Genomic DNA, 22,140 nt, shown 5'->3' with positions numbered 1-22,140 from the left:
GGACAGGCGGTGGTAATGTAGTGGTCATCCTGTTTACCCTGAAGCCAGGTTTCCGTAATGCACAATATATCAATATGACGATCTATAATTAGGTCATGGATCTCGTGACATTTGTTTTTTATGGATCTTGCGTTTATGTGGACGAGACAGAGGGGTGGCCTGTTGTTGATGATGGTTAAAAGATTGCGCGGTCTTTTTGACGCTTTTTTAAATTTCGCTGTATGTCTACGTGCGTTTGAGTAAACAGGAATGTTATAAGACGGGCTGAGTTCTTTTTTAGTGATTTCGGTAAGTGGTGGTGATGGTGATGATGATGATGGTAGCGACATAGGTGAGGGAATAGTGGTAAGAGGGCGGCTTGTTGTTGAGTTGGTCCTGTTGGTACTGTTGGCGGTGATGGTGTGGATGGTAGTGGTGGTGGTGGTGGTGTGTGTGTCGATACATGGTGTGGATAGCGTTGGTGATGGTAGTGACGACGGGAGTGGTTGACTTGGTGAATGGGATTTCTTCTTCTTCTTACCTCCCCTGGTTCCCCTCTTGTATTTCTTCACAAAATTATCACAAGCACATTTTGGGTTTCTGATACCTAGCTTTGAAATGTGTGTGATTAGTGCATTAGAAATAATGGTCTTATGGTGCGATATTGTATCAATGCACAGTAACTGAGCTTTGGTGTATTTTATAAAACAGTTTGTATTCATAGGGTGTTGGAGAAATAGCGATCCGTGTAGCGGATGTGGTTTTTCTAGGCGAGGGTTGGTGAGTTGCTGTCAGTTTGAATGATATCACGCGGCGTCATTGTTATGGATACTCGTATGATGAGGTGGTTGGGGGAGGGGGGGGGGGTGTGCAAGTTTGGTTATCACAATAAATCTGGATACGTTTAAAATAGCTAACACGATGTTATCCACAATGAAAAAGAATTTATATTATTATAACTTCCAAAATCAAGTCCAAAATTTCGTAGAAATATTTTCAATCAATCAGGCAACATATCACATAACTGTACACTAATTTATAGAACTGAAGTCACATTATAAACAACACAAAAAGAACAATTTTACAGAGCAGGAGTAAATGCAGCCTGTCGGCGCAGAACACACCAATGCCATATAATATATATAATATAATAATATAATAATATAATATTACTTATAATAGTAGCAACTAATGATTACAATGATGATAATGATGGCGATAATAATAATAATAATAATAATAATAATAATAATAATAATAATAATAATAATAATAATAATAATAATAATAATAATAATAATAATAATAATAATAATAATAATAATGATGATGATGATGATAATAATAATAATAATAATAATAATAATAATAATAATAATAATAATAATAATAATAATAATAATAATCATAATAATCATAATAATAATAATAATAATAATAATAATAATAATGATGATGATGATGATGATGATGATGATGATGATGATGATGATGATGATGATGACCCAAAAAACGCTTGCTTTCGTGACAAGGAGAGAAATTGCAATGCTGAGCCACAGACGCAATAATCATCTCATAGCAACTACTAAGTTATCTGCAGTTGACCTTTTGATAGTGAAAATAACTGACTGATAAAATTTACCGTTGATGCCAGGAGATGTTCCAATTACCTCATCCTGACAAAAGGCACCCGACCATCCTTCTTCACATCGGCAAGTCAGTGTGCCTTTGATGCAAACTCCGTGCTGCAAGGGAAAATGACACACATTTAAACAGTTAACCCTCTCCTTACCAACTATAGGAAAATCGTCACATTCGTTACGATAAAACCAACATTTTTCTTATTCAAATTTATTTTGTACATCATAAAATTTAAAGAAAATGAACAGTGTGTTGTGGAGCATGTTTTGCTAAAGAAATTATATATCGCAAGAACTTACTGCTATTGTGTCTGAGTGATAAAAAAAATCTATTGTTGTGATAGTTGGGTGTGAAGTTTTGGGGAAAATCTTGAAAATGGCTGGTAAGGAGAGGGTTAACTGATGTACTCTTGAAAAACATGGAATGAAAAAATTTGGCCAGAAATCTCGTCTTTCAAATATCGACCGATAAAATGACCCTCATTTTGGAAAAAAATCTCAAACTTGGGACTTCGCGAAGTCCTAGTTTTGAGAGTTTTTGCCAAATGACATTAATCTAATCGATCGATATTTGAAGGACGAGTTTTCTGGTAAAATTGTTAAAAACAATTTTATTTCCAGAGTAAATGGAGCTTTATATAGCGCATTATCCACTAAATGTGCTCAAAGCGCTTTTCAAGGAGTCCCTGGCCAACATCAACATTTAACATTTAGGACAGGACATGACGCCTGTTAGGCGATGTTATAATTTTTTCGGAAAGAGACAACGCTGTTAACGGCCAGGTACTCATTTTACACCTGAGTACGGTGAAAGAATGTGAGTAAAGAGTCTTTTCCAAGGACTCAACTATGCGCCCAGCGAGGCTCGAACCCAGGACCTTCCGATCCGAAAGCGAGTGTCATACCACTAAACCACATAGCCGCACATTCGCGAAGTCCTAGTTTTGAGAGTTTTTGCCAAAATGACATTAATCTAATCGGTCTATGTTTAAAGGACGAGTTTTCTAGTAAAATTGTTAAAAACAATTTTATTTCCAGAGTACGACATTTAACTGGTAAAAAAGGCTGTAATTTAAATGAGGAGGCTCTTAATAGACCTACTCGGAATACTGCCGTACTCTCCAAAAAAAAAAAATAATAAAAGAAAGAGAAAAAGAAAGAAAAGAAAATGAAAAGAAAAAAAAAATAAAATAAAACAAAAGATAAAAGAAATGAAATAGGAATACACGTTTGAAATTTTGACCAGAAAACCCATCCTTCGAATATCGATCAAATGTGGGACTATACAGTTAATTCTAATGTGTGTGTAGTATGAAAAGCAATAGGAACGGAATGTAGTGTCGTGATTTTTAATTTTGTTGTTTTTAAACATTTTTATATTTATTATGTAAAGCGCCGCAGAGCACGATTAACGTGGATGTTTAGGCGCTATATAAATTCATTATTTACTATTTACTATTTTTTACTAATGACAGAAGCTAGATATTGTATAGCATCTACAAATATGAAATAGATATGAATGTTGCTATTTCCAATGTCCAATTGTCTAGTGGACTGACACTCGCCTTAGGATCTGTAAGTTTCTGGTTCGAGTTCCGCTTTGGGTGGCACAAATTTGAGTCTTTGGAAAAGGCTCTTAACTCTCTGGGACAGCGTGGCTCAGGCGGTATGGTCTTTGCTTCGTACCCGAAAGGTACCGAGTTCGAACACCCGCCGCTGCGCTGTGTAGTATTGAGCAAGTCATCTCGTCCTAGCTCAATTTGCATCGCCGCACTGTGGCTGACGCCTAGGTTATTTCATTCTTTCCTTGGAATAGACCCTAGAGACAAATTTCCCAATAGGATGAATAAAGGGAATTATATTTTATTTTTATTATTATCAATTCACCGTACTTGGGAGTAAAATGAGTACCTTGCCAACGAAGACGGCGTTGTCTCTGTCGGAAAAAAATGTAATAGCCCATTACAGGCGTAATGTCTTGTCTTACAAGCTAAATATTGCTATTGGCTTGAGATTCTTTGAAAAGTGCTTTGAGCACATTTAGTAGATATTGCAATATGATAATAAATCTCACGCATTGCTATCTCGATTTTTTTTTTTTTTTTTTTGTGGGGGGGGGCTGTTGTTTTGTTTTTTTTTTGGTTTTTGAACTCCTTAATATTTTTGTTTGTTTATTTTTGTTATTTAAAAAAAAATATCAGGTTGCATGGTAGAAATAAAAAACTTACAATACACTTAAATCCAGGTATACACTCCCTGTCCTCGTTAGTAATTTCCCCTCCTCCTCCTTGGTCCGTGTTGACCTCTTCCTGGTTCTCTGAGAGCTCAGCATTTGTTGTTGTTGTTGTTGATACGCGCCTGGTCAACAACGTCGGCAAGGATCCCCAATTTTCCTCCCCGATTTCAATGCCCACCTCAACCGGTGTTTCATCTGTCGTCGTGGACTTCACGGGTTCGGTGCACAAGACACCCCTCCAGCCGTCGTTACATTGGCAAGTTGTACCTGGAAATTATAACAATAAAAATTATATATGTGTATCAGTGCATGACATAATCAGTGAGAAAATTTTTGATTTGCATTTTTTCTTTTTTTTGCATTTCGTGTAAGAATATAATGCTCCCCGGAGCATTTTAATCTTTATTTGAAATAAATCGGGTGATTTTTCATATGGTCAATTGTATGAGAAAGGTAACTTTTCTCAAATGTCATTCTTTTTCAACTTGACTAGCTGTAATAAATGTTTAGAAGTGAAATTAAGCTTTGATATTTCCCCAAGTTGTACAAAAAGGGTTGATTTAATCATTTATGACAAGAACTCATTTTTGATTTTTAAAAATTGACCTTCTAACTAAACTTGGCAATATCTCAGTTCAAACCTTTTCACCTACCGACTGATTATGCCATTCACACAAATATCTATGTCCAATCGTCTCAAAACGATATTATGCTTAACAAGTTAACTAACGTACTGAGGAAAAAATTTGGTCAGAAAACGGATCCTTCAAATAATAATAATAATAATAATAATAATAATAATAATAATAATAATAATAATAATAATGATGATGATGATGATGATGATGATGATGATGATGATGATGATGATGATGATGATGATAATAATAATAATAGTAATAATAATAATAATAATAGTAATAATGATGATGATGATGATTATGATGATGATGATGATGATGATGATGATGATGATAGTGATGATGATGATGATGATGATGATGATAAATAATAATAATAATAATAATAATAATAATAATAATAATAATAATAATAATAATAATACTATGAATTTGCAAAGTCCCGGGTTTGAGAGATTTTGCCAAGATGAGAGTCATTTAAACCGATTGATATTTGAAAGGGGAGTTTTCTGGCCAAATTTTTAAATACCAGTTTTTCCTGTGTACGGCAGTTAAATGGTAAAAAATGAATTATAGGTATTACTTGAAGCAAACTATGTGACTTTAAATAAATATCCACATTGACGGAAGTGAGTTTTTTTTCTTTAAAAAAAATTATTATAAACCTCCTGATTCCGAAAATGTTTACTTTGAACTTTTATTCATGATAATATATCAGTGAAGTATTATGTTGGGATCAACCAGGTTTTACATTTTGAATTTAAAGCAAAAACAGTCAACGTTGTGGAATTTTTGGTTTTTGTAGTCTGAAAACGATATTCTTTCTTCATAATAGAATAAAATAAACCAAGTAAGACGTGCCTCTATGTGGTCTAGTGGTATGGCATTCGCCTTTGGATCGGAAGGTCCAGGGTTCGAGTATCGCTCTAAGGGGTGCATCGTTGAGTCTTTGAAAAAAGGCTCTTTACTTCCATTTTTACCGTGCTCAGGTGTAAAATGAGTACCTGGCCGTTAACAACCGTTGTCTTTGCCCGGAAAACTTGTAATATCGCCATACAGGCGTCAATGTCTCGTCCTACATGTTAAATGTTTCTGTTGACCAGGGACCCCTTGCAAAGCGCTTTGAGTATATTTAGTGGATATTGCTCTATATAAATGCTCAGGTTTTAATAATCAATGCGTTGGAATCAATTTTAGGTAACTGCACTATCCTGACATAATACCAGATAGAAACGGTGATTAACATATCAAAATTCACATGACTAAAAATCCAAACCTCACCGGAAGTACAAACTCCGTGAACACAGGGGAACCCAGGCAGACAGAGACTGGCTGGAGACGTCGTCGAAAACGCTCCAAGAAATATCCCAAGCAATATTATTACTGGCAAAAAATCCTTTGTAGACATTTTGGTGCAAAAGAGCTCTGGCTTGCTGTCAATGACCACTGCCAGGAACGGTAATCACACGTTGAACATAACTCCGACGATGACTGCGGTATTTATCTTATCTCTCAATCTATGTTTTATCATACTTTTTGCACAGCATACTTGGATAACGAGGCCGATAAGATCTGGAATGAAAATAAAAAGAGAATATCGTGTTATAAGCGGATGTTTAAAAGTGATGGTACAGTACTCGCTGGGTTCCAGCACGATCTTGGTAGAGGCCAAAAAGCGTGTTTGAATCCGAACGTGTCGAAATCTGATGCTCATCAGAGGCAACCAATGCATTCGGTCACCCAGGCCCAGTGTGTCGTAATGCAGGGGGTATTGAAATCCGATGAGCACTGTATAACATAAACCATATGACTGCTGTATGCTGATAGCTTTTTTTACCTTGGCCAACAAACTTTAGCTCAAATATCGAAAATGACCCTAAGCTTGCCAAAATATTTTGAGGGTGATAATCTTTGTATTCTCATATCGAGACTATTAGTTCAGGTGGGAGACGTCAATACTTTAATCATTTGTAACTAACAGTCCAAATCAGGTGTTATAACAAGGTGAACACGACGTTGAAAACTGAATATAACGTCAAAAACATTCGGTGAAATAAATGCTCTTTAGCATGCACAGTGAATGTACTTTTATGAACAGGGCAAAACCTTAAACATTTTTAAGTAACTCCATTTTGATAATATAATCTTCCTCTGATTCATGTCAAAATTGAAAAATTATCACATTGACGTTCGAATTCAACTTTTAACATCAGTTTCATTCCCGCGAAAGCACCAGATCGTTGTTTCAAGTGTAAAGTGACATAATGCTAAAAATCTATTGATAAAAATCTAAAAAATTGTGTATGAAACAGCGCCAATCAAAGCAGAGAAGAAAATACCACGAATAAAAAAATCATCCCATGTTGATTATTTAGGATGGTTTTATTTTTGTTTATTTCTTTATGCTTTGTCTGGTACTGTTTTATAAACAGCTTTATAGATTGTTATGCTACAGCATTGCCTGCACCCTAAAAAATCAAAGTAATGACAGTGACATTGAATATATCTTCAACCACAAAATGCATCAAGTTCTGGAGGCGACCTGGCAAAGAAAGTCATCCAATACGGTTGGTTTGCATTTCATTTATAATTTATCGTATATAATTTTACGCTGACGATAGTAGCTTCAAAAAAACAAGGAAGTTCCGGGTTAGTTAAATTCAATAGCAAACCGGATAATCTTATGACATGTCACAGTACTTTCTGGTACAGTACGCAGAGGACGTTTTCCTGGTAACAGTAATTGTGTGTGGACAGCGGCATTGCTACGTTATTGCTAAACTATGATAAAAACTGTTTTTGGTTCTTTCTGGTCAGAAAGATCTTACTTCAATATTATAAAGATTTCCTCCGACGTATCAAAAAGTGTCAAACTACATCTCATTGAATGAAGACTAGGGTTTGGAACTCTTTCTAAAGTTGGAGGGCATTTTACTGGATGGATACCTGGAGTAAAATGTTACGTGGCCAAAAAAAAAAAAAAGAAATATAAAAGTGTTTTATCGGTGGAAGGCATTTAATAATGACGGCTATAAAGGATTCTGAAAAATACCTTAGTCATGAACAGGTCATCAAAATTAGAGAAAGAGAAATTGTCTTTTAAAGCCATAAAGACCATATAGTATAGCCGAAGTTTATCCCGGATTTGTAGCGTTAAATGGCCAGTTGTAAAACTGCGTGCTACAATTTGGACAGGACGCAGGTTTTTCCAAAAATACTCTTTACCAGGTTCCATTGTCCCATTATATACTCAATCACTGTTGGCGTGACAGTGGGGATCAGATCCCCCCCCCCCCCCAACCCCCTCCTCAAAATCTCTAAAGACCCCGGAGTGGTGACTATTCAATTGCATTGAGTTGAGTGCATTACCTGCAAAGCTAACGGGCTCTTACTTCAACAAATAGTATTTTTACTCTTAAACGTCGTTTTCCTCACTGGGCCTTATCTTATGATAGTGTTTTGAACTCATTAAATTCAATACTACAATACAGCGTTATAAAAATATAATTGTAATAGAAAGGAGATTCGTCTTTTGAAAATATTCCCTGAAAAAGTAGAGACCAATGTCCTCACCCAATGTAAGCTCCAGATTATTTTCAAGTTTACTTTAAGAGAAGACATCCATTTTCATAATCATCAATTCAGAATTGAAAAAAATAAATCTTGTGGTGTTTCTTAAATTAATGTTTCATATGGACTCAAACCCGTGATAAGATTTTTTTGGCATCCGGTAAAACAGCTCTCTAACAAAAGGAAAACATTCACACAGCACCTTCGAGAAACGAGTCACAAAACTTCGATGCTGATAATAAGGTCAAGAGACAATGAGCACTGTAAAGGATTAGTTGAATGACAATGATGCTAAAGTCTGACCCCAATATCGATTCTTTGGATAAGATAGATAACACATTCCCTCACTCGACTCGGGTAATTAATGTCAAAACAATACAATAATCAGAATTGTATTATATGAAAGGTTTTTATTATGCGATTTTCACTATTTAAAAACAAACTGTTTTATTTCGTATGTAAAAAAAAAGTACGAAGAACGATAAAGCCACATTAATTCATTCCACAAGAATACAAAAGCTTCATCTAAAGGACAAAGAGGAAATAACAAAATTTGTGGCCCAACGTTTACTAGGGAGACAAAGTTTTCTCAACAACACTCGTAGATTTGCATGTTTTGAGCGTAATGCATTTTGGGAGATGGGAGATGATAATATCTGCTAAAAGGCAGATGGATAATAAATGTGTCTGTGAGAGACGATATCTCTTCTTTGAAAATTATCTCCCTAAACCGTGACGCTATTCAATTATGACAATACCTTGTAAACGATAAAAATAATAAATAAATAAATAAATTCCCTTTGTTCATCCCATAGGGGAAATTTGTCTTTTGGGTCTATTGTGATGACAAAATGTCAGACAATTGGGAAGTAACTATGGAATGAAGTTGACGTCATTCGGCTCCTTGTTATTGTTTTTGGACTACCCATTAGGTATTGAGTTCAAACGTTTAAGTTTCGCATAGTTTTGTGAGTTGGTCCGATTGATATGGCGGGCAGAAATGGTGAGCATTTGACTGGAATGCATGCAATCAATTCCAGATACTTTCTTATCTGGGATGATCAGATATCTATGTATCCGAAAACACGTGTGGCCCAAAAACATTTCCTTCAAATAATGAATAATTAAAATGACCATCATCTTGTCAAAAACTCGCAAACTTTTGAAAAGATGAGGCAAAACATTAATTACTCATCAAGCCATCAGAGGAATAAAGAAAAGGGAGTTTAACCTGGTTTTGTGTATCGAAAGTTTTAAGTATTTTAAAAAATAAATAAAAAGTAAAATTCCCTTTATTCATACCCAATGGAAATGTGTCTTTAATGTCTATTCCAAAGGAAGACTGGAATAACCCAGGCGTCAGCCGCAGTGTAGCGCCGCAAGTGAGCTATGCGACTTGCTCAAGGCCACACAACGAGGCGGGTAGTCGAACTCGGTAAATTTAGGGTACGAACCAAAGACCGTATACTGAGCCACGCTGCCCCTAATCATCGTCATTCCCAGCGCATGGTGCAAGTTTGGCGAGATTACAAAGACGCATTTTGCATTGTTTTACTATAGATTACACAGGAGTAAAGTGAAAATGCTAGTTTAATATGCCAGATTCTTTTTCCATTTAACCGCTACAATATCTATAAAATATAGGTAACCGAGCGCTTTAGATAGCCACGAAAACAGGAGTATATCTTTATGATTATTAATATCACCTAATCTGCATTTTTATTTTTTTCCGGACAAAAATCTAACTTTGTGGTCTAGTGGTATGAAGGTCCTGGGTTCGAGCTTCGCTCGGCGCATAGTTGAGTCCTTGGAACAGACTCTTTACTTACATTCTCTTACCGTACTCAGGTGTAAAATGAGTACCTGTTCGTTTACAGCATTGTCTCTGTCCGAAAAAAATTGTAACATCACCTAACAGGCGTCATGTCCCGTCCTAAATGATAAATATTGCTGTTGGTCAGGGACCCCGTGTAAAGCGCTTTGAGCACATTTAGTGGATATTGCGATATATAAAAAGCTCTTTAAAAAAAACTAATTACCAAAATATGTATTTTATAACCAAATATACAAAGGCGGCAACTCTGATAAAAGTTACGTTTGGTTGACCAACACAACGACCCACCGTCAGTATGCTGAATGTCGTAAAATCAAGTGCTTCCATTCTTTTTCTTATCTTTTAGTTTTTCTTTAGAAAAACTACTTGGCTATGCCAAACAATAATTTTACTTGCAATAACTATATTTTTGTAATTAAAAAAAGGCCACTCAAATTTACGACGACTTAAGCACACAAATTGATTTGCACAAGTGTGGGTTAATCAAACATTTCTTTAATCCTTTTTCATAATCGCTACCGCGTATCAAAATGGTGAGAGGCCTCGTGGCAGCATACGTAAGTAGGTTGTCTGCATTTATTCATTTGTGACCCACCGTGTCAAACCGGTATTATGTCGGGATCCACTCGGTTAGGGAAATTGAATTCTTTGCCACAAATATCAAACTTGGGTTTCATTTCTGTACGTTATGCTGGAGTATAAATACTATTTCTTGCATTGCAAAAATTTTTAAGGTCCAATTTCTCATCATTCTATCTCTAAATTCACTTTTTGGGGTCTGAATCATTCCGACATAATACCGTTTTGAGACGGAGGGTCACATTTCCTTTGCGCGTCTCCATTTGTTTTGTACGAATAAACCAACTTCATGTCACCCCCACCCAGGCCTGCCTCGGGCACGTTACGTTTGTGTTAAAATCCAGCATGGGGAAAGATAAACAACACAAATGTCAATTTTAAAACGTGACAAAATGGCAAGTTGAAGTCTACATCAGAACAGAGGTAAAAGTAAAAGAACGACAGGCATTTTGAATATCCAGTTCAAACTAAGGAATGTTCAAAAGCTGAAGGGCGATGTACACCTATTTGCACGTCTGATAACACAAATTAATTTTTATGGGCTCATTGTTGTAATGGAAATACTCACAAACTTGAGATTTTATATAGCGCAATATCGACTAAACATGCTCAAAGTGCTTTACAAAGGGTCCCTGACCAACGGCAACAAGTTACGTGTAGAATGAGACATGACGCCTTACAATTTTTCCGACAGAGACAACGCTGTACTCAGGTATAAAATGAGTATCTGGCCGTTAACATCCTTGTCTCTGTCGAAAAAAGTGTAATATCGCCCAACAGGCTTAATGTCTCGCTCTACACGTGACGCGTTGCTGTTGGTCAGTACCTTTATAAAACGCTTTGAGCAGTTTTGTGGATATTGTGCTAGATAAAAAGTTAATTTTTATTTATTTTTTTCATGACAGACAGGTCGCGAAGTCCCAGGTTTGAACGTTTTTGTCAAGGTGAGGGTCAATAAAATCGATCAATATTAGAAGGACGAGTTTCCTGGCCTAATTTTTTAATACGTCTTTCCAGAGTACGGCAGTTGACTGGTTAAAATGACCAAAAATTAAATGTGATAGATTATATAATATCATGTTTTTGTCACGTTCAGAAACATTTATATCTCCCCAATAAAACAGAAACTTAACAAAGGCTCATTTCTTTTGACTATGTATAGGGAATGAGATTAGCGGAAGAGTAGCGTCCCTTTATTGGACGTCATCGGCGGAAAAATTATTAGAGAGAGAACGTCATGAGGGTTGTCCGCATGCGTCTCTCGTCCTCGCTTCCGGTGAAAGCGGCATGAGACACTTCACCGAAAGCGAGGACGAGAGAGACGCATGCGCAAAACCATTTTGACGTTCTCTCTGTAAGGTGACAGCCAATCAAGGGACGCAACTCTTCCGCTAATCTCATTCCCTATTAAACTCTAAGCATCAAAATCAGTACAACATAATACCACATGAAAGCGGCAGGTCACATACAATATTATAGAAGATTTCCTACCCATCCCGTTTATAGCGCATTTTAGCAGATGCTCAAACCATCACTACGTCCGTTATACGTTGAAATTTTAAAAAAATTAAGTAACGATTGATGCGCTTTAGTAAAAAAAAAAAGTTGAAACCTTTTGTCTTTTCAATGTTTGTTTTATAATTTGATATTAATTCGCGTGTTTATTGCATTCTAGATCGTAATTCGCGGATATTATTCATTTACCCGCTTCAAGCATGTTTTATTATCAATTTCTATTAGTTGGTACAATATATTAACGTTATAGATAGTATGCGCTTGGCGAAGAAGCTCATAACATTGCCATCCGGAAGTATAACGGACCAAAACACAAAACTGTGTGTATCCATGAACGTTTATAGTCGGGTTAATACCGTTCAGTGAGAATTACTCATAAACGCGGATGGCAAAAAAAACAATAACAAAGACCTGAGTGACGTCATCTTCGAACTATCTATATTACTGTAAACATAGAGCTATGGTATCGAATGGTTCTCCTGGGGTATAAGGGTTAACAAGAACGACAACTAAACGCAAAAAAAAAATTGCTTTAGATGTGATTGAAAGATAAAGATATAGGCAACCAAATATATCTGGCATACCTATAACGCCATACATAGTAGTAGAAATCAAGAGGGTTAATAAAAAATCTCCCAAAGATGACACCAATAACAATTGGATTAATTCGTCATGCTGGCTATAACTTTTCATGTCTTGTGATCAGAATGTGTAAAAGTCAAAACATGTTCAGATTTATAATGGTTTTTTTTTCCCTCTGGATACGCTTTTATGCTCGTCGGAGAAATATTTCAAAAGAGCGTCCGTCGTTGTTCCGATAGTTTAGAGCCAGTTACTAAGTTACTATGCGTCATTACGAGGGAAGTGACGTTACGACTGTTGAAGCGTATTAGGTATTGGCTATCGTTGAACAGATGAGATTTTACATCGATGGAAGGTTAAATGTAGTATTTTAAGGGTTGGCTGGGGTCATGTATAGGTGAACCAATATTATTATTGTATGGCATGTTAATCGCTGTAAGATTGATGATTACATGACTTGGATAGAAGTTGACGTCACTCGGGACTTTGTTATTGTTTTGTTTTTTTGCCATCCGCGATTAATAGTTGTTCTCACTAAACTGTATTAACCAGACGATAAACGTTCAAGGTTACACATAGTTTTGTGTGTTAGTACGTTATATTTCCGGATGGCAATGTTGTGAGCTTCTTAGCCAGGCGCATTCTATCTATACTCCATCTTATTAAATTATGGAAGGGACGAAATTGACGGCACTTAGCTCTTTGTTATTGTTTTAGACAGCCGTTTTAATTGTCACTTCTCACTACATTCTATCAATCACACTATAATCGTTTAAGGTTACACATAGTTTTGTGTGTCCGTATTTTTTATCCCGCTGGCGGATGTTACGAGTATTTTAGCTAAACGCATAGCACCAATGGTAGAAAGCTTAACCTTTCAAATATTGCAATAGTGGGGTGGAGGAATTGAGATTTAAAGCTAGAGTCCGGAGTTAATGTAATATTATAATATTTAGTCTATAGGTCTTGTTGTTTTGGTGTTTTTTCTTTTCTTTTATCTGTCTTGCTTTCGTTTGTTTTTTTAAAATAATAAACGGTCTCAAAATAATTGTAATCATGGTATTTAATTACAACTTAATTATTTTGTAACATTTCAACGACAATTTTTATAATAAATTACACTTCATTAAATCCCACCAGTACAATTATTTTCTTATGTGTATACATTTTTGGTACACTATGCTGATTTTTTAGAAAGGCGACTAGACGTCAAGTGACTTTGGTAAAACAAACTTGAAGGGTATCGAATGTATTGTATGGTATTTGATTCCATGTGCAATAAGTGGCATTTATATATATATATATATATATATAAAATATATATATATAGAGAGAGAGAGAGAGAGAGAGAGAGAGGGAGAGATAGAGAGAGAGAGAGAGAGAGAGAGAGAGAGAGAGAGAGAGAGAGAGAGAGAGAAGAGACCATTGGCGGCAGAATCAGATTTGTTGGACAAAATCTTTTTTTTTTTAAGGTGAGATAATATATATATAATATATATATATATATATATATATATATATATATATATATATAAAACACATACATACACACACATAAACACACACACACACACACATACACACGCAAACGTCAAAATCCCAAGGAATAATAAGCAAGAGGGAGGCTATCTTCCTGGGGGATGTTAAAAATTCGTTCAAGGTAAACTATTCGTACCTGCGTAATATCTACACATTATAATATCAATTATGCCTAGGCATCCAGCATGTTATTACTTCGTGACAAGCTTATTATGAAAAAGAAACAAAAGTGTTGATAATAATAAATAGTGATAACCTATCTAGATATATTAACATCCGTAGTAAACAGATATTATGCGTTCCAATCTAATTATCATGCAGAGCAATGTCAACCCCTACCGTGGTAGTGAGCTTTTTTATTTATTTTTTTTTTTTGAGCTTTTTTTTATATAGCGCAATATCCACTTAACGTGCTCAAAGCGCTTTACAAGGGGTCCCTGGTCAACAGCAACATTTAACATGTAGGACGGGACATAACGCCTGTTAGGCGATATTACAATTTTTCGGACAAAGACAACGCTGTTAACGGCCAGGTTCTCATTTTACACCTGAGTACGCTGAGAGAATGTGAGTAAGGAGCCTTTTCCAATGACTCAACTATCCGCCGAGCGCGAGGCTCGAACCCAGGACCTTCCGATCCGAGAGCGAGTGTCGTAATATTAGACCACATAGCCACACATATATCTAGATATATTAACATCCGTAGGAACAGATATATTATGCGTTCCAATCTAATTATCATGCAGAGCAATGTCAACGCTTACGGTGGTAGTAACGCGGTTTAAAGAAAATATGTAAACTAGGAAGCAGGAAAGTAATGAAAATTGTTATGAGAGAAAGAGGACAGGGAAAGATGAGAAGGATGATAATGACGAATTAACAGTAGAAAAAAAAAAACCAAGAGAAAATGGAGACAGATAACAAATTAAATAGGAAGATGAGGGGATGGGGGAAGGGGGTGGGGTTAATAGAGAGAGAACGTCATGTTGGTTGTGCGCATGCGTGTCTCGTCCTCACGGTACACGAGGACGAGAGACGCATGCGCACAACCAACATGACGTTCTCTCTCTAATAAGTTTTCCGCTGATGACGTCACAGAATATGGGTGACGTCCAATCAAGGGACGCTACTCTTCCGCTAATCGCATTCCCTATAAATGAAGGGAGGAAGGAGTGAGGATAGGAACGATTGCGTAGGAAGAAAAGTGGCAGAAGGATGTTACAGATATACAAAGGCATTAAACAAAACTAAATATAACAGCTTCAAGAAAAAAAAACAAGAACAAAAGACCATACACGGAACGTTTCGGGCTCAAAACCCGTCTTCAGCGAACAGTGGGGTGTTTTTTTTTCAAACAGTACGACAGACCAAACTCTCTCATTTGCAAATAAGTGGCATGAATGACGCAGCGAAATATTTTTTTAAAAATCAAACCTGTTAAAAGACTTATTAAACAATCTCATACAAGGTTTACAAGGTTTACGTCTAAAAACGGTATTATATTGTGACGGTATGCGATGTGATTAACATTGAACTTCGCAGCTAAATTAATACACATTGATTTTAAGATTCAAACCCTCTGAGAGAAGACTGGATGATTGTTTTGTTTGTTTGTGTTTTTTTTTTTTTTTTGTTTTTTTTTCTGTTTTGTTTTTGTTTTTGTTTTTTTTTATTGGGGGGGGGTTGTTTATTTTTTGTTTGTTTGTTTTGGTTTTTTGACTTTGTTTTTTGTTTGTTTGTTTGTTTGTTTGCGTACGTGCACGTGTGTGCATGAGTTTTGTTTTGTTTTTCTTTTTGTTTCTGGATTTGTTTGGGGTTTGTTTTTGTTTTGTTTTTTTTTGGTACAGACGATGCTGATCCCAGCTAGATACTCATTGAACACCTTGGATAGTGGTGAGAGAATTTGAGTTGAGAGACTTCTCAAAGGAATCAATTTTGCATCGCCCAGAACGGGACTCGAACCAAGGACCTACTACACGTTCGAATGCACCGGATAGCAAGCAATCATTGTCATTTTCATAAAAATGCACCCCGGGCACACAGTGAATCTAATTGAGGTAAAAATGCGGGCAAAGTTCTACTACGTATATAGGAGATATATTTACCTACGGGGGCCGTTACCGACATTACGAAATGTAAAAGATTTTAAACTATATTTTTTTTTTCAACGATCCAACTTTTTAACCAGTAATATGCCGAACTCTGGAAAAACACGTAATTAAAAAATTTGGCCAGAAAACTCGCCCTTCACATATCGATCGATTTGAATGACCCTCATCTTGACAAAAATTCTGAAACCTGGGACCTCGCGATATTTGAAGGGCGAGTTTTCTGTTCAAGTTATTATTAAATACCTACCTTCCCACGGTGCGGCAGTTAACTGGTTTACCATGTTATCTTTTTCTACGATCCAATATTATTTTAAAACTCAAGACGCATCCAAGAGTGGTGTGTAAATTCGGCGGAGTGTGTTTACTATGCAAATGATGAGGGGGGGGGGGGGGGGGAACCCACTTTACACAATGATAAATCCTTGCGCGAAAAAACGATGGAGTTGTTATGACGCCACTATTTAATTTTTCACGAAACATTCTTTTGGTTTTCATTTCTTATTCGTGTAGGCTCAACAACAGACTCTTGAGGTAATAGAAAGTTCGAAGATGACGTCACTCAGGTCTTTGTTATTGTTTTTTGCCATCCGCGTTTATGAGTAATGCTCACTGAACTGTATAAACCTGAGTATAAACGTTCATGGATACACACAGTTTTGTGTGTTGGTCCGTTATACTTCCGGATGGCAATGTTATGAGCTTCTTAGCCAAGCGCATACTATCCATATGGAATGTGTAGTGAATGTATTTTGGTTTTTTTAGACTGAGGACATAAAAGGTGTCGTCTTTAAATTAAACTTAACACCATATCAATCCCGACAACGTACTAATGGGCATGATCTATAGATAGTATGCAGATGACGTCACTCAGGCCTTTGTTATTGTTTTTGCCATCCGCGTTTGTGAGTTATTCTCACTAAACTGTATTAACCAGACTATAAAAGTTCATGGTTACACAGAGTTTGTGTGTTGGTCCGTTATACTTCCGGATGGCAATGTTGTGAACTCCTTTGCCAAGCGCATTCTATCTATAATACATTTCCATGTGCTCGAGGTCATTGGTCACATTGGAATATGCGCTGAAAATGACCCACATAGTGAAAAGTGTTCACAGTTTGAGAAATATCCAACATCACCATTGGTCATTTTGCTCAGTGTGACTCATGGGTATGTTTACACTTTTCATAAATAAAGCAGCGTGTTTACATTTATTGAGAAATGTCATATCGGTGTACAGCAATAAATCATGTGATCGATGACGAGGTTAGACGAAAACATGAATATAGATCGCTCCCATTTACACCCGAGTCGATTTGAATTTGAAAAAAGAACGAGTGGCGTAAATGTGTGAAAATTGTCGATTCCTGGATAGGCATAATTTTTGTTACACATTTACTTTGCAAAGAATTCAAAAGATGAATTATTTACACCGATGCCTTTTAATTTTCACATTCTAGTTAGACGTCACATCTAATCACTGAAAGCATTAATAAGTGTATTTATCAATGTCAAAATTGTTTTGTTTTGTTTTGTTTTGTTTTTTTGTTTTTAAGGGTTTTACGGCGCTTGCAACACATTTAGGTTATATCAGCGCCAGTAAAAAGGAAGAAAGTGGGATAGTAAAAAGCTCTAGACTTACAATTAAAGCACCCAAGAGAAAGTAAGACGTAGATTCCAACAGCATACCATCAATGTACTTAGTTTGAGATCGCCTATAAGTCTCATCTGGACACAAGCACAAAATCCTCGCCTATAAGTCTCATCTGGACACAAGCACAAAATCCAGCAAAGAGGAATACACTCAAATGCTTACATTATACATTCAAAATAAATATAATAATAATACATAACAGAGAGATGATTTACAAGGAAAAAAATATCATCTCCCAAAACAATAACTATGCATTTGACTGTTTCCCTCCCGGCCAGGACTCCGAACAGGACCTGGAAAAAAACAAGTAATCTCATTCCAAGACAAAGACAGAAAGCATGTTGGAAAACAGGAATAAGGGTATTGATAGTATGCAGATGACGTCACTCAGGCCTTTGTTATTGTTTTTGCCATCCGCGTTTGTGAGTTGTTCTCACTAAACTGTATTAACCAGACTATAAAAGTTCATGGTTACACAGAGTTTGTGTGTTGGTCCGTTATACTTCCGGATGGCAATGTTGTGAACTCCTTGGCCAAGCGCATTCTATCTATAATACATTTCCATGTGCTCGAGGTCATTGGTCACATTGGAATATGCGCTGAAAATGACCCACATAGTGAAAAGTGTTCACAGTTTGAGAAATATCCAACATCACCATTGGTCATTTTGCTCAGTGTGACTCATGGGTATGTTTACACTTTTCATAAATAAAGCAGCGTGTTTACATTTATTGAGAAATGTCATATCGGTGTACAGCAATAAATCATGTGATCGATGACGAGGTTAGACGAAAACATGAATATAGATCGCTCCCATTTACACCCGAGTCGATTTGAATTTGAAAAAAGAACGAGTGGGGTAAATGTGTGAAAATTGTCGATTCCTGGATAGGCATAATTTTTGTTACACATTTACTTTGCAAAGAATTCAAAAGATGAATTATTTACACCGATGCCTTTTAATTTTCACATTCTAGTTAGACGTCACATCTAATCACTGAAAGCATTAATAAGTGTATTTATCAATGTCAAAATTGTTTTGTTTTGTTTTGTTTTGTTTTTTTGTTTTTAAGGGTTTTACGGCGCTTGCAACACATTTAGGTTATATCAGCGCCAGTAAAAAGGAAGAAAGTGGGATAGTAAAAAGCTCTAGACTTACAATTAAAGCACCCAAGAGAAAGTAAGACGTAGATTCCAACAGCATACCATCAATGTACTTAGTTTGAGATCGCCTATAAGTCTCATCTGGACACAAGCACAAAATCCTCGCCTATAAGTCTCATCTGGACACAAGCACAAAATCCAGCAAAGAGGAATACACTCAAATGCTTACATTATACATTCAAAATAAATATAATAATAATACATAACAGAGAGATGATTTACAAGGAAAAAAATATCATCTCCCAAAACAATAACTATGCATTTGACTGTTTCCCTCCCGGCCAGGACTCCGAACAGGACCTGGAAAAAAACAAGTAATCTCATTCCAAGACAAAGACAGAAAGCATGTTGGAAAACAGGAATAAGGGTATTGATAGTATGCAGATGACGTCACTCAGGCCTTTGTTATTGTTTTTGCCATCCGCGTTTGTGAGTTGTTCTCACTAAACTGTATTAACCAGACTATAAAAGTTCATGGTTACACAGAGTTTGTGTGTTGGTCCGTTATACTTCCGGATGGCAATGTTGTGAACTCCTTGGCCAAGCGCATTCTATCTATAATACATTTCCATGTGCTCGAGGTCATTGGTCACATTGGAATATGCGCTGAAAATGACCCACATAGTGAAAAGTGTTCACAGTTTGAGAAATATCCAACATCACCATTGGTCATTTTGCTCAGTGTGACTCATGGGTATGTTTACACTTTTCATAAATAAAGCAGCGTGTTTACATTTATTGAGAAATGTCATATCGGTGTACAGCAATAAATCATGTGATCGATGACGAGGTTAGACGAAAACATGAATATAGATCGCTCCCATTTACACCCGAGTCGATTTGAATTTGAAAAAAGAACGAGTGGCGTAAATGTGTGAAAATTGTCGATTCCTGGATAGGCATAATTTTTGTTACACATTTACTTTGCAAAGAATTCAAAAGATGAATTATTTACACCGATGCCTTTTAATTTTCACATTCTAGTTAGACGTCACATCTAATCACTGAAAGCATTAATAAGTGTATTTATCAATGTCAAAATTGTTTTGTTTGTTTTTTTTTGTTTTTGTTTTTAAGGGTTTTACGGCGCTTGCAACACATTTAGGTTATATCAGCGCCAGTAAAAAGGAAGAAAGTGGGATAGTAAAAAGCTCTAGACTTACAATTAAAGCACCCAAGAGAAAGTAAGACGTAGATTCCAACAGCATACCATCAATGTACTTAGTTTGAGATCGCCTATAAGTCTCATCTGGACACAAGCACAAAATCCTCGCCTATAAGTCTCATCTGGACACAAGCACAAAATCCAGCAAAGAGGAATACACTCAAATGCTTACATTATACATTCAAAATAAATATAATAATAATACATAACAGAGAGATGATTTACAAGGAAAAAAATATCATCTCCCAAAACAATAACTATGCATTTGACTGTTTCCCTCCCGGCCAGGACTCCGAACAGGACCTGGAAAAAAACAAGTAATCTCATTCCAAGACAAAGACAGAAAGCATGTTGGAAAACAGGAATAAGGGTATTGATAGTATGCAGATGACGTCACTCAGGCCTTTGTTATTGTTTTTGCCATCCGCGTTTGTGAGTTGTTCTCACTAAACTGTATTAACCAGACTATAAAAGTTCATGGTTACACAGAGTTTGTGTGTTGGTCCGTTATACTTCCGGATGGCAATGTTGTGAACTCCTTGGCCAAGCGCATTCTATCTATAGAAGACACAGTATGTACCTCCCTGCCCGTTATGGGAGGTCAGGATCCCCACCCAGAATGTCAAAATTGAAAATATTTTGTGTTGGCTTCATACCTTAACACATAACAATTCAATAACACAACAGTCCGTTTATGAGCATTGAGCTTATAGTAACCTATCAAATACTACATCTATTTACATCACTGACAAAATACCTTTTTAACATTTTAGCTTTTCATTACTCCATGAAACGATAACCCCCCCCCCCTCCCTCTCTCTCTTTCCCCGCTAGCCCCAACAAAAGCTTCTTTTAATAAAATCTCAATCTCGATCTGATATTAATCAGACTATAGATAGTTCGAAGATGACGCCACTCAGCTCTTTGTTATTGTTATTGTTTTTAGCCAGCCATTTTTATGAGTGGTTCTCTACTCCACATGATATTAATCGTGGGGTAGTTGCACACATATGTAATGGCTTATGATCGCATAGTGGTGTTTTTTCATAGATGGTAGTATTATCCTTTGCGTTGTGTTGTAGATGTTAATAATGACGAAAGAGTTCAAGGGCCGGTGATGATAATTGAATGCACAACACCAAAACATTCAAATAAAAGTCCAGATTCCAAGTTTCATTTCTTACAGTTTATTTGTTTGTGATAAATTCAAAATCCAAATCATGATAAATTCCAAATCCAAATCAAATAGCATTGTCATAATTCAATCAGTTTCATAAATTCCAAATCCGTAAAATCAGTCCACATGTAAAGTCAGTTTGCCTAAGTAACCATTTTCAATATACGTGGAATATTTCTAAGTTCGTAAAAGCAAATAAATGATGGTGAGCACAAAAGGTTTAAAGTGTGCAGCTCATGGTCGAGTTGAATCCTACCGTTTTCCTCGAAACATCCTCTTTTATCCCTATCAAAATTTTACCCACAGTTCCATTGTTTCCACGCCCCCTTGCAGTTTTGACAGTTCCCTGTCAGTCTATAATCCAACCCCTAAGAGTAAGACCAAATCATAATCAAACCTGAAACGTCAATTCCTACATATTGGTGTTAAACCCCGCCTTTTATGATATAATATTACTTTTGGTAAACGTTAGTTCAGTACGCCCAAATAATCTGTACGCCCAAATAATAAATTCCAACTATAATTTGATGCTATTATCCCCAATAACCAAGTAACACCGATCAAAGAAAGTAATTTTCTAGTACTCAATATAATGACCAATCCTTTAACTTTGGAACGTAAAACTGACCTAGACTACTCAATATAATGACCAAGTTTAACTGATATACAAGCACTGTGAACTCATTAAACCCACTTGCTATAAGCTAACTCTCTTACATACGCCCCTTTCTTAGAATTTAAATTGACTTTAAAACAA

At 36.2% G+C, this 22,140-nt stretch overlaps 1 protein-coding gene across 4 annotated transcripts in view; it reads right to left on the bottom strand.

Moving 5' to 3' along the window:
* The window catches only part of LOC144969308 (uncharacterized), a 62,331-nt gene that overhangs the window by 27,123 nt on the left and 13,068 nt on the right, over positions 1-22,140 (bottom strand). For 3 of the 4 annotated variants that reach the window (XM_078908433.1, XM_078908426.1, XM_078908419.1), the window contains exons 2-4: positions 5,778-6,068; positions 3,848-4,122; positions 1,622-1,724 (exon numbers count right to left, since the gene is read on the bottom strand). In XM_078908433.1, coding sequence (XP_078764559.1) covers positions 1,622-1,724; positions 3,848-4,122; positions 5,778-5,904 — 505 coding nt within the window. In that variant the 5' untranslated portion in view covers positions 5,905-6,068. Of the gene's footprint in view, positions 1-1,621; positions 1,725-3,847; positions 4,123-5,777; positions 6,069-7,009; positions 7,041-22,140 lie in introns of those variants that run through there. The other variant, XM_078908437.1, reaches the window with a different exon arrangement.

Source organism: Berghia stephanieae, chromosome 1 (genome assembly GCF_034508935.2).
Source record: "Berghia stephanieae isolate SIO BIC M18660-M18661 chromosome 1, UCSD_Bste_1.3, whole genome shotgun sequence".
Classification (NCBI taxonomy): Eukaryota; Metazoa; Mollusca; class Gastropoda; order Nudibranchia; family Aeolidiidae; genus Berghia; species Berghia stephanieae.
This window is presented reverse-complemented; position numbering and strand designations above follow the sequence as displayed.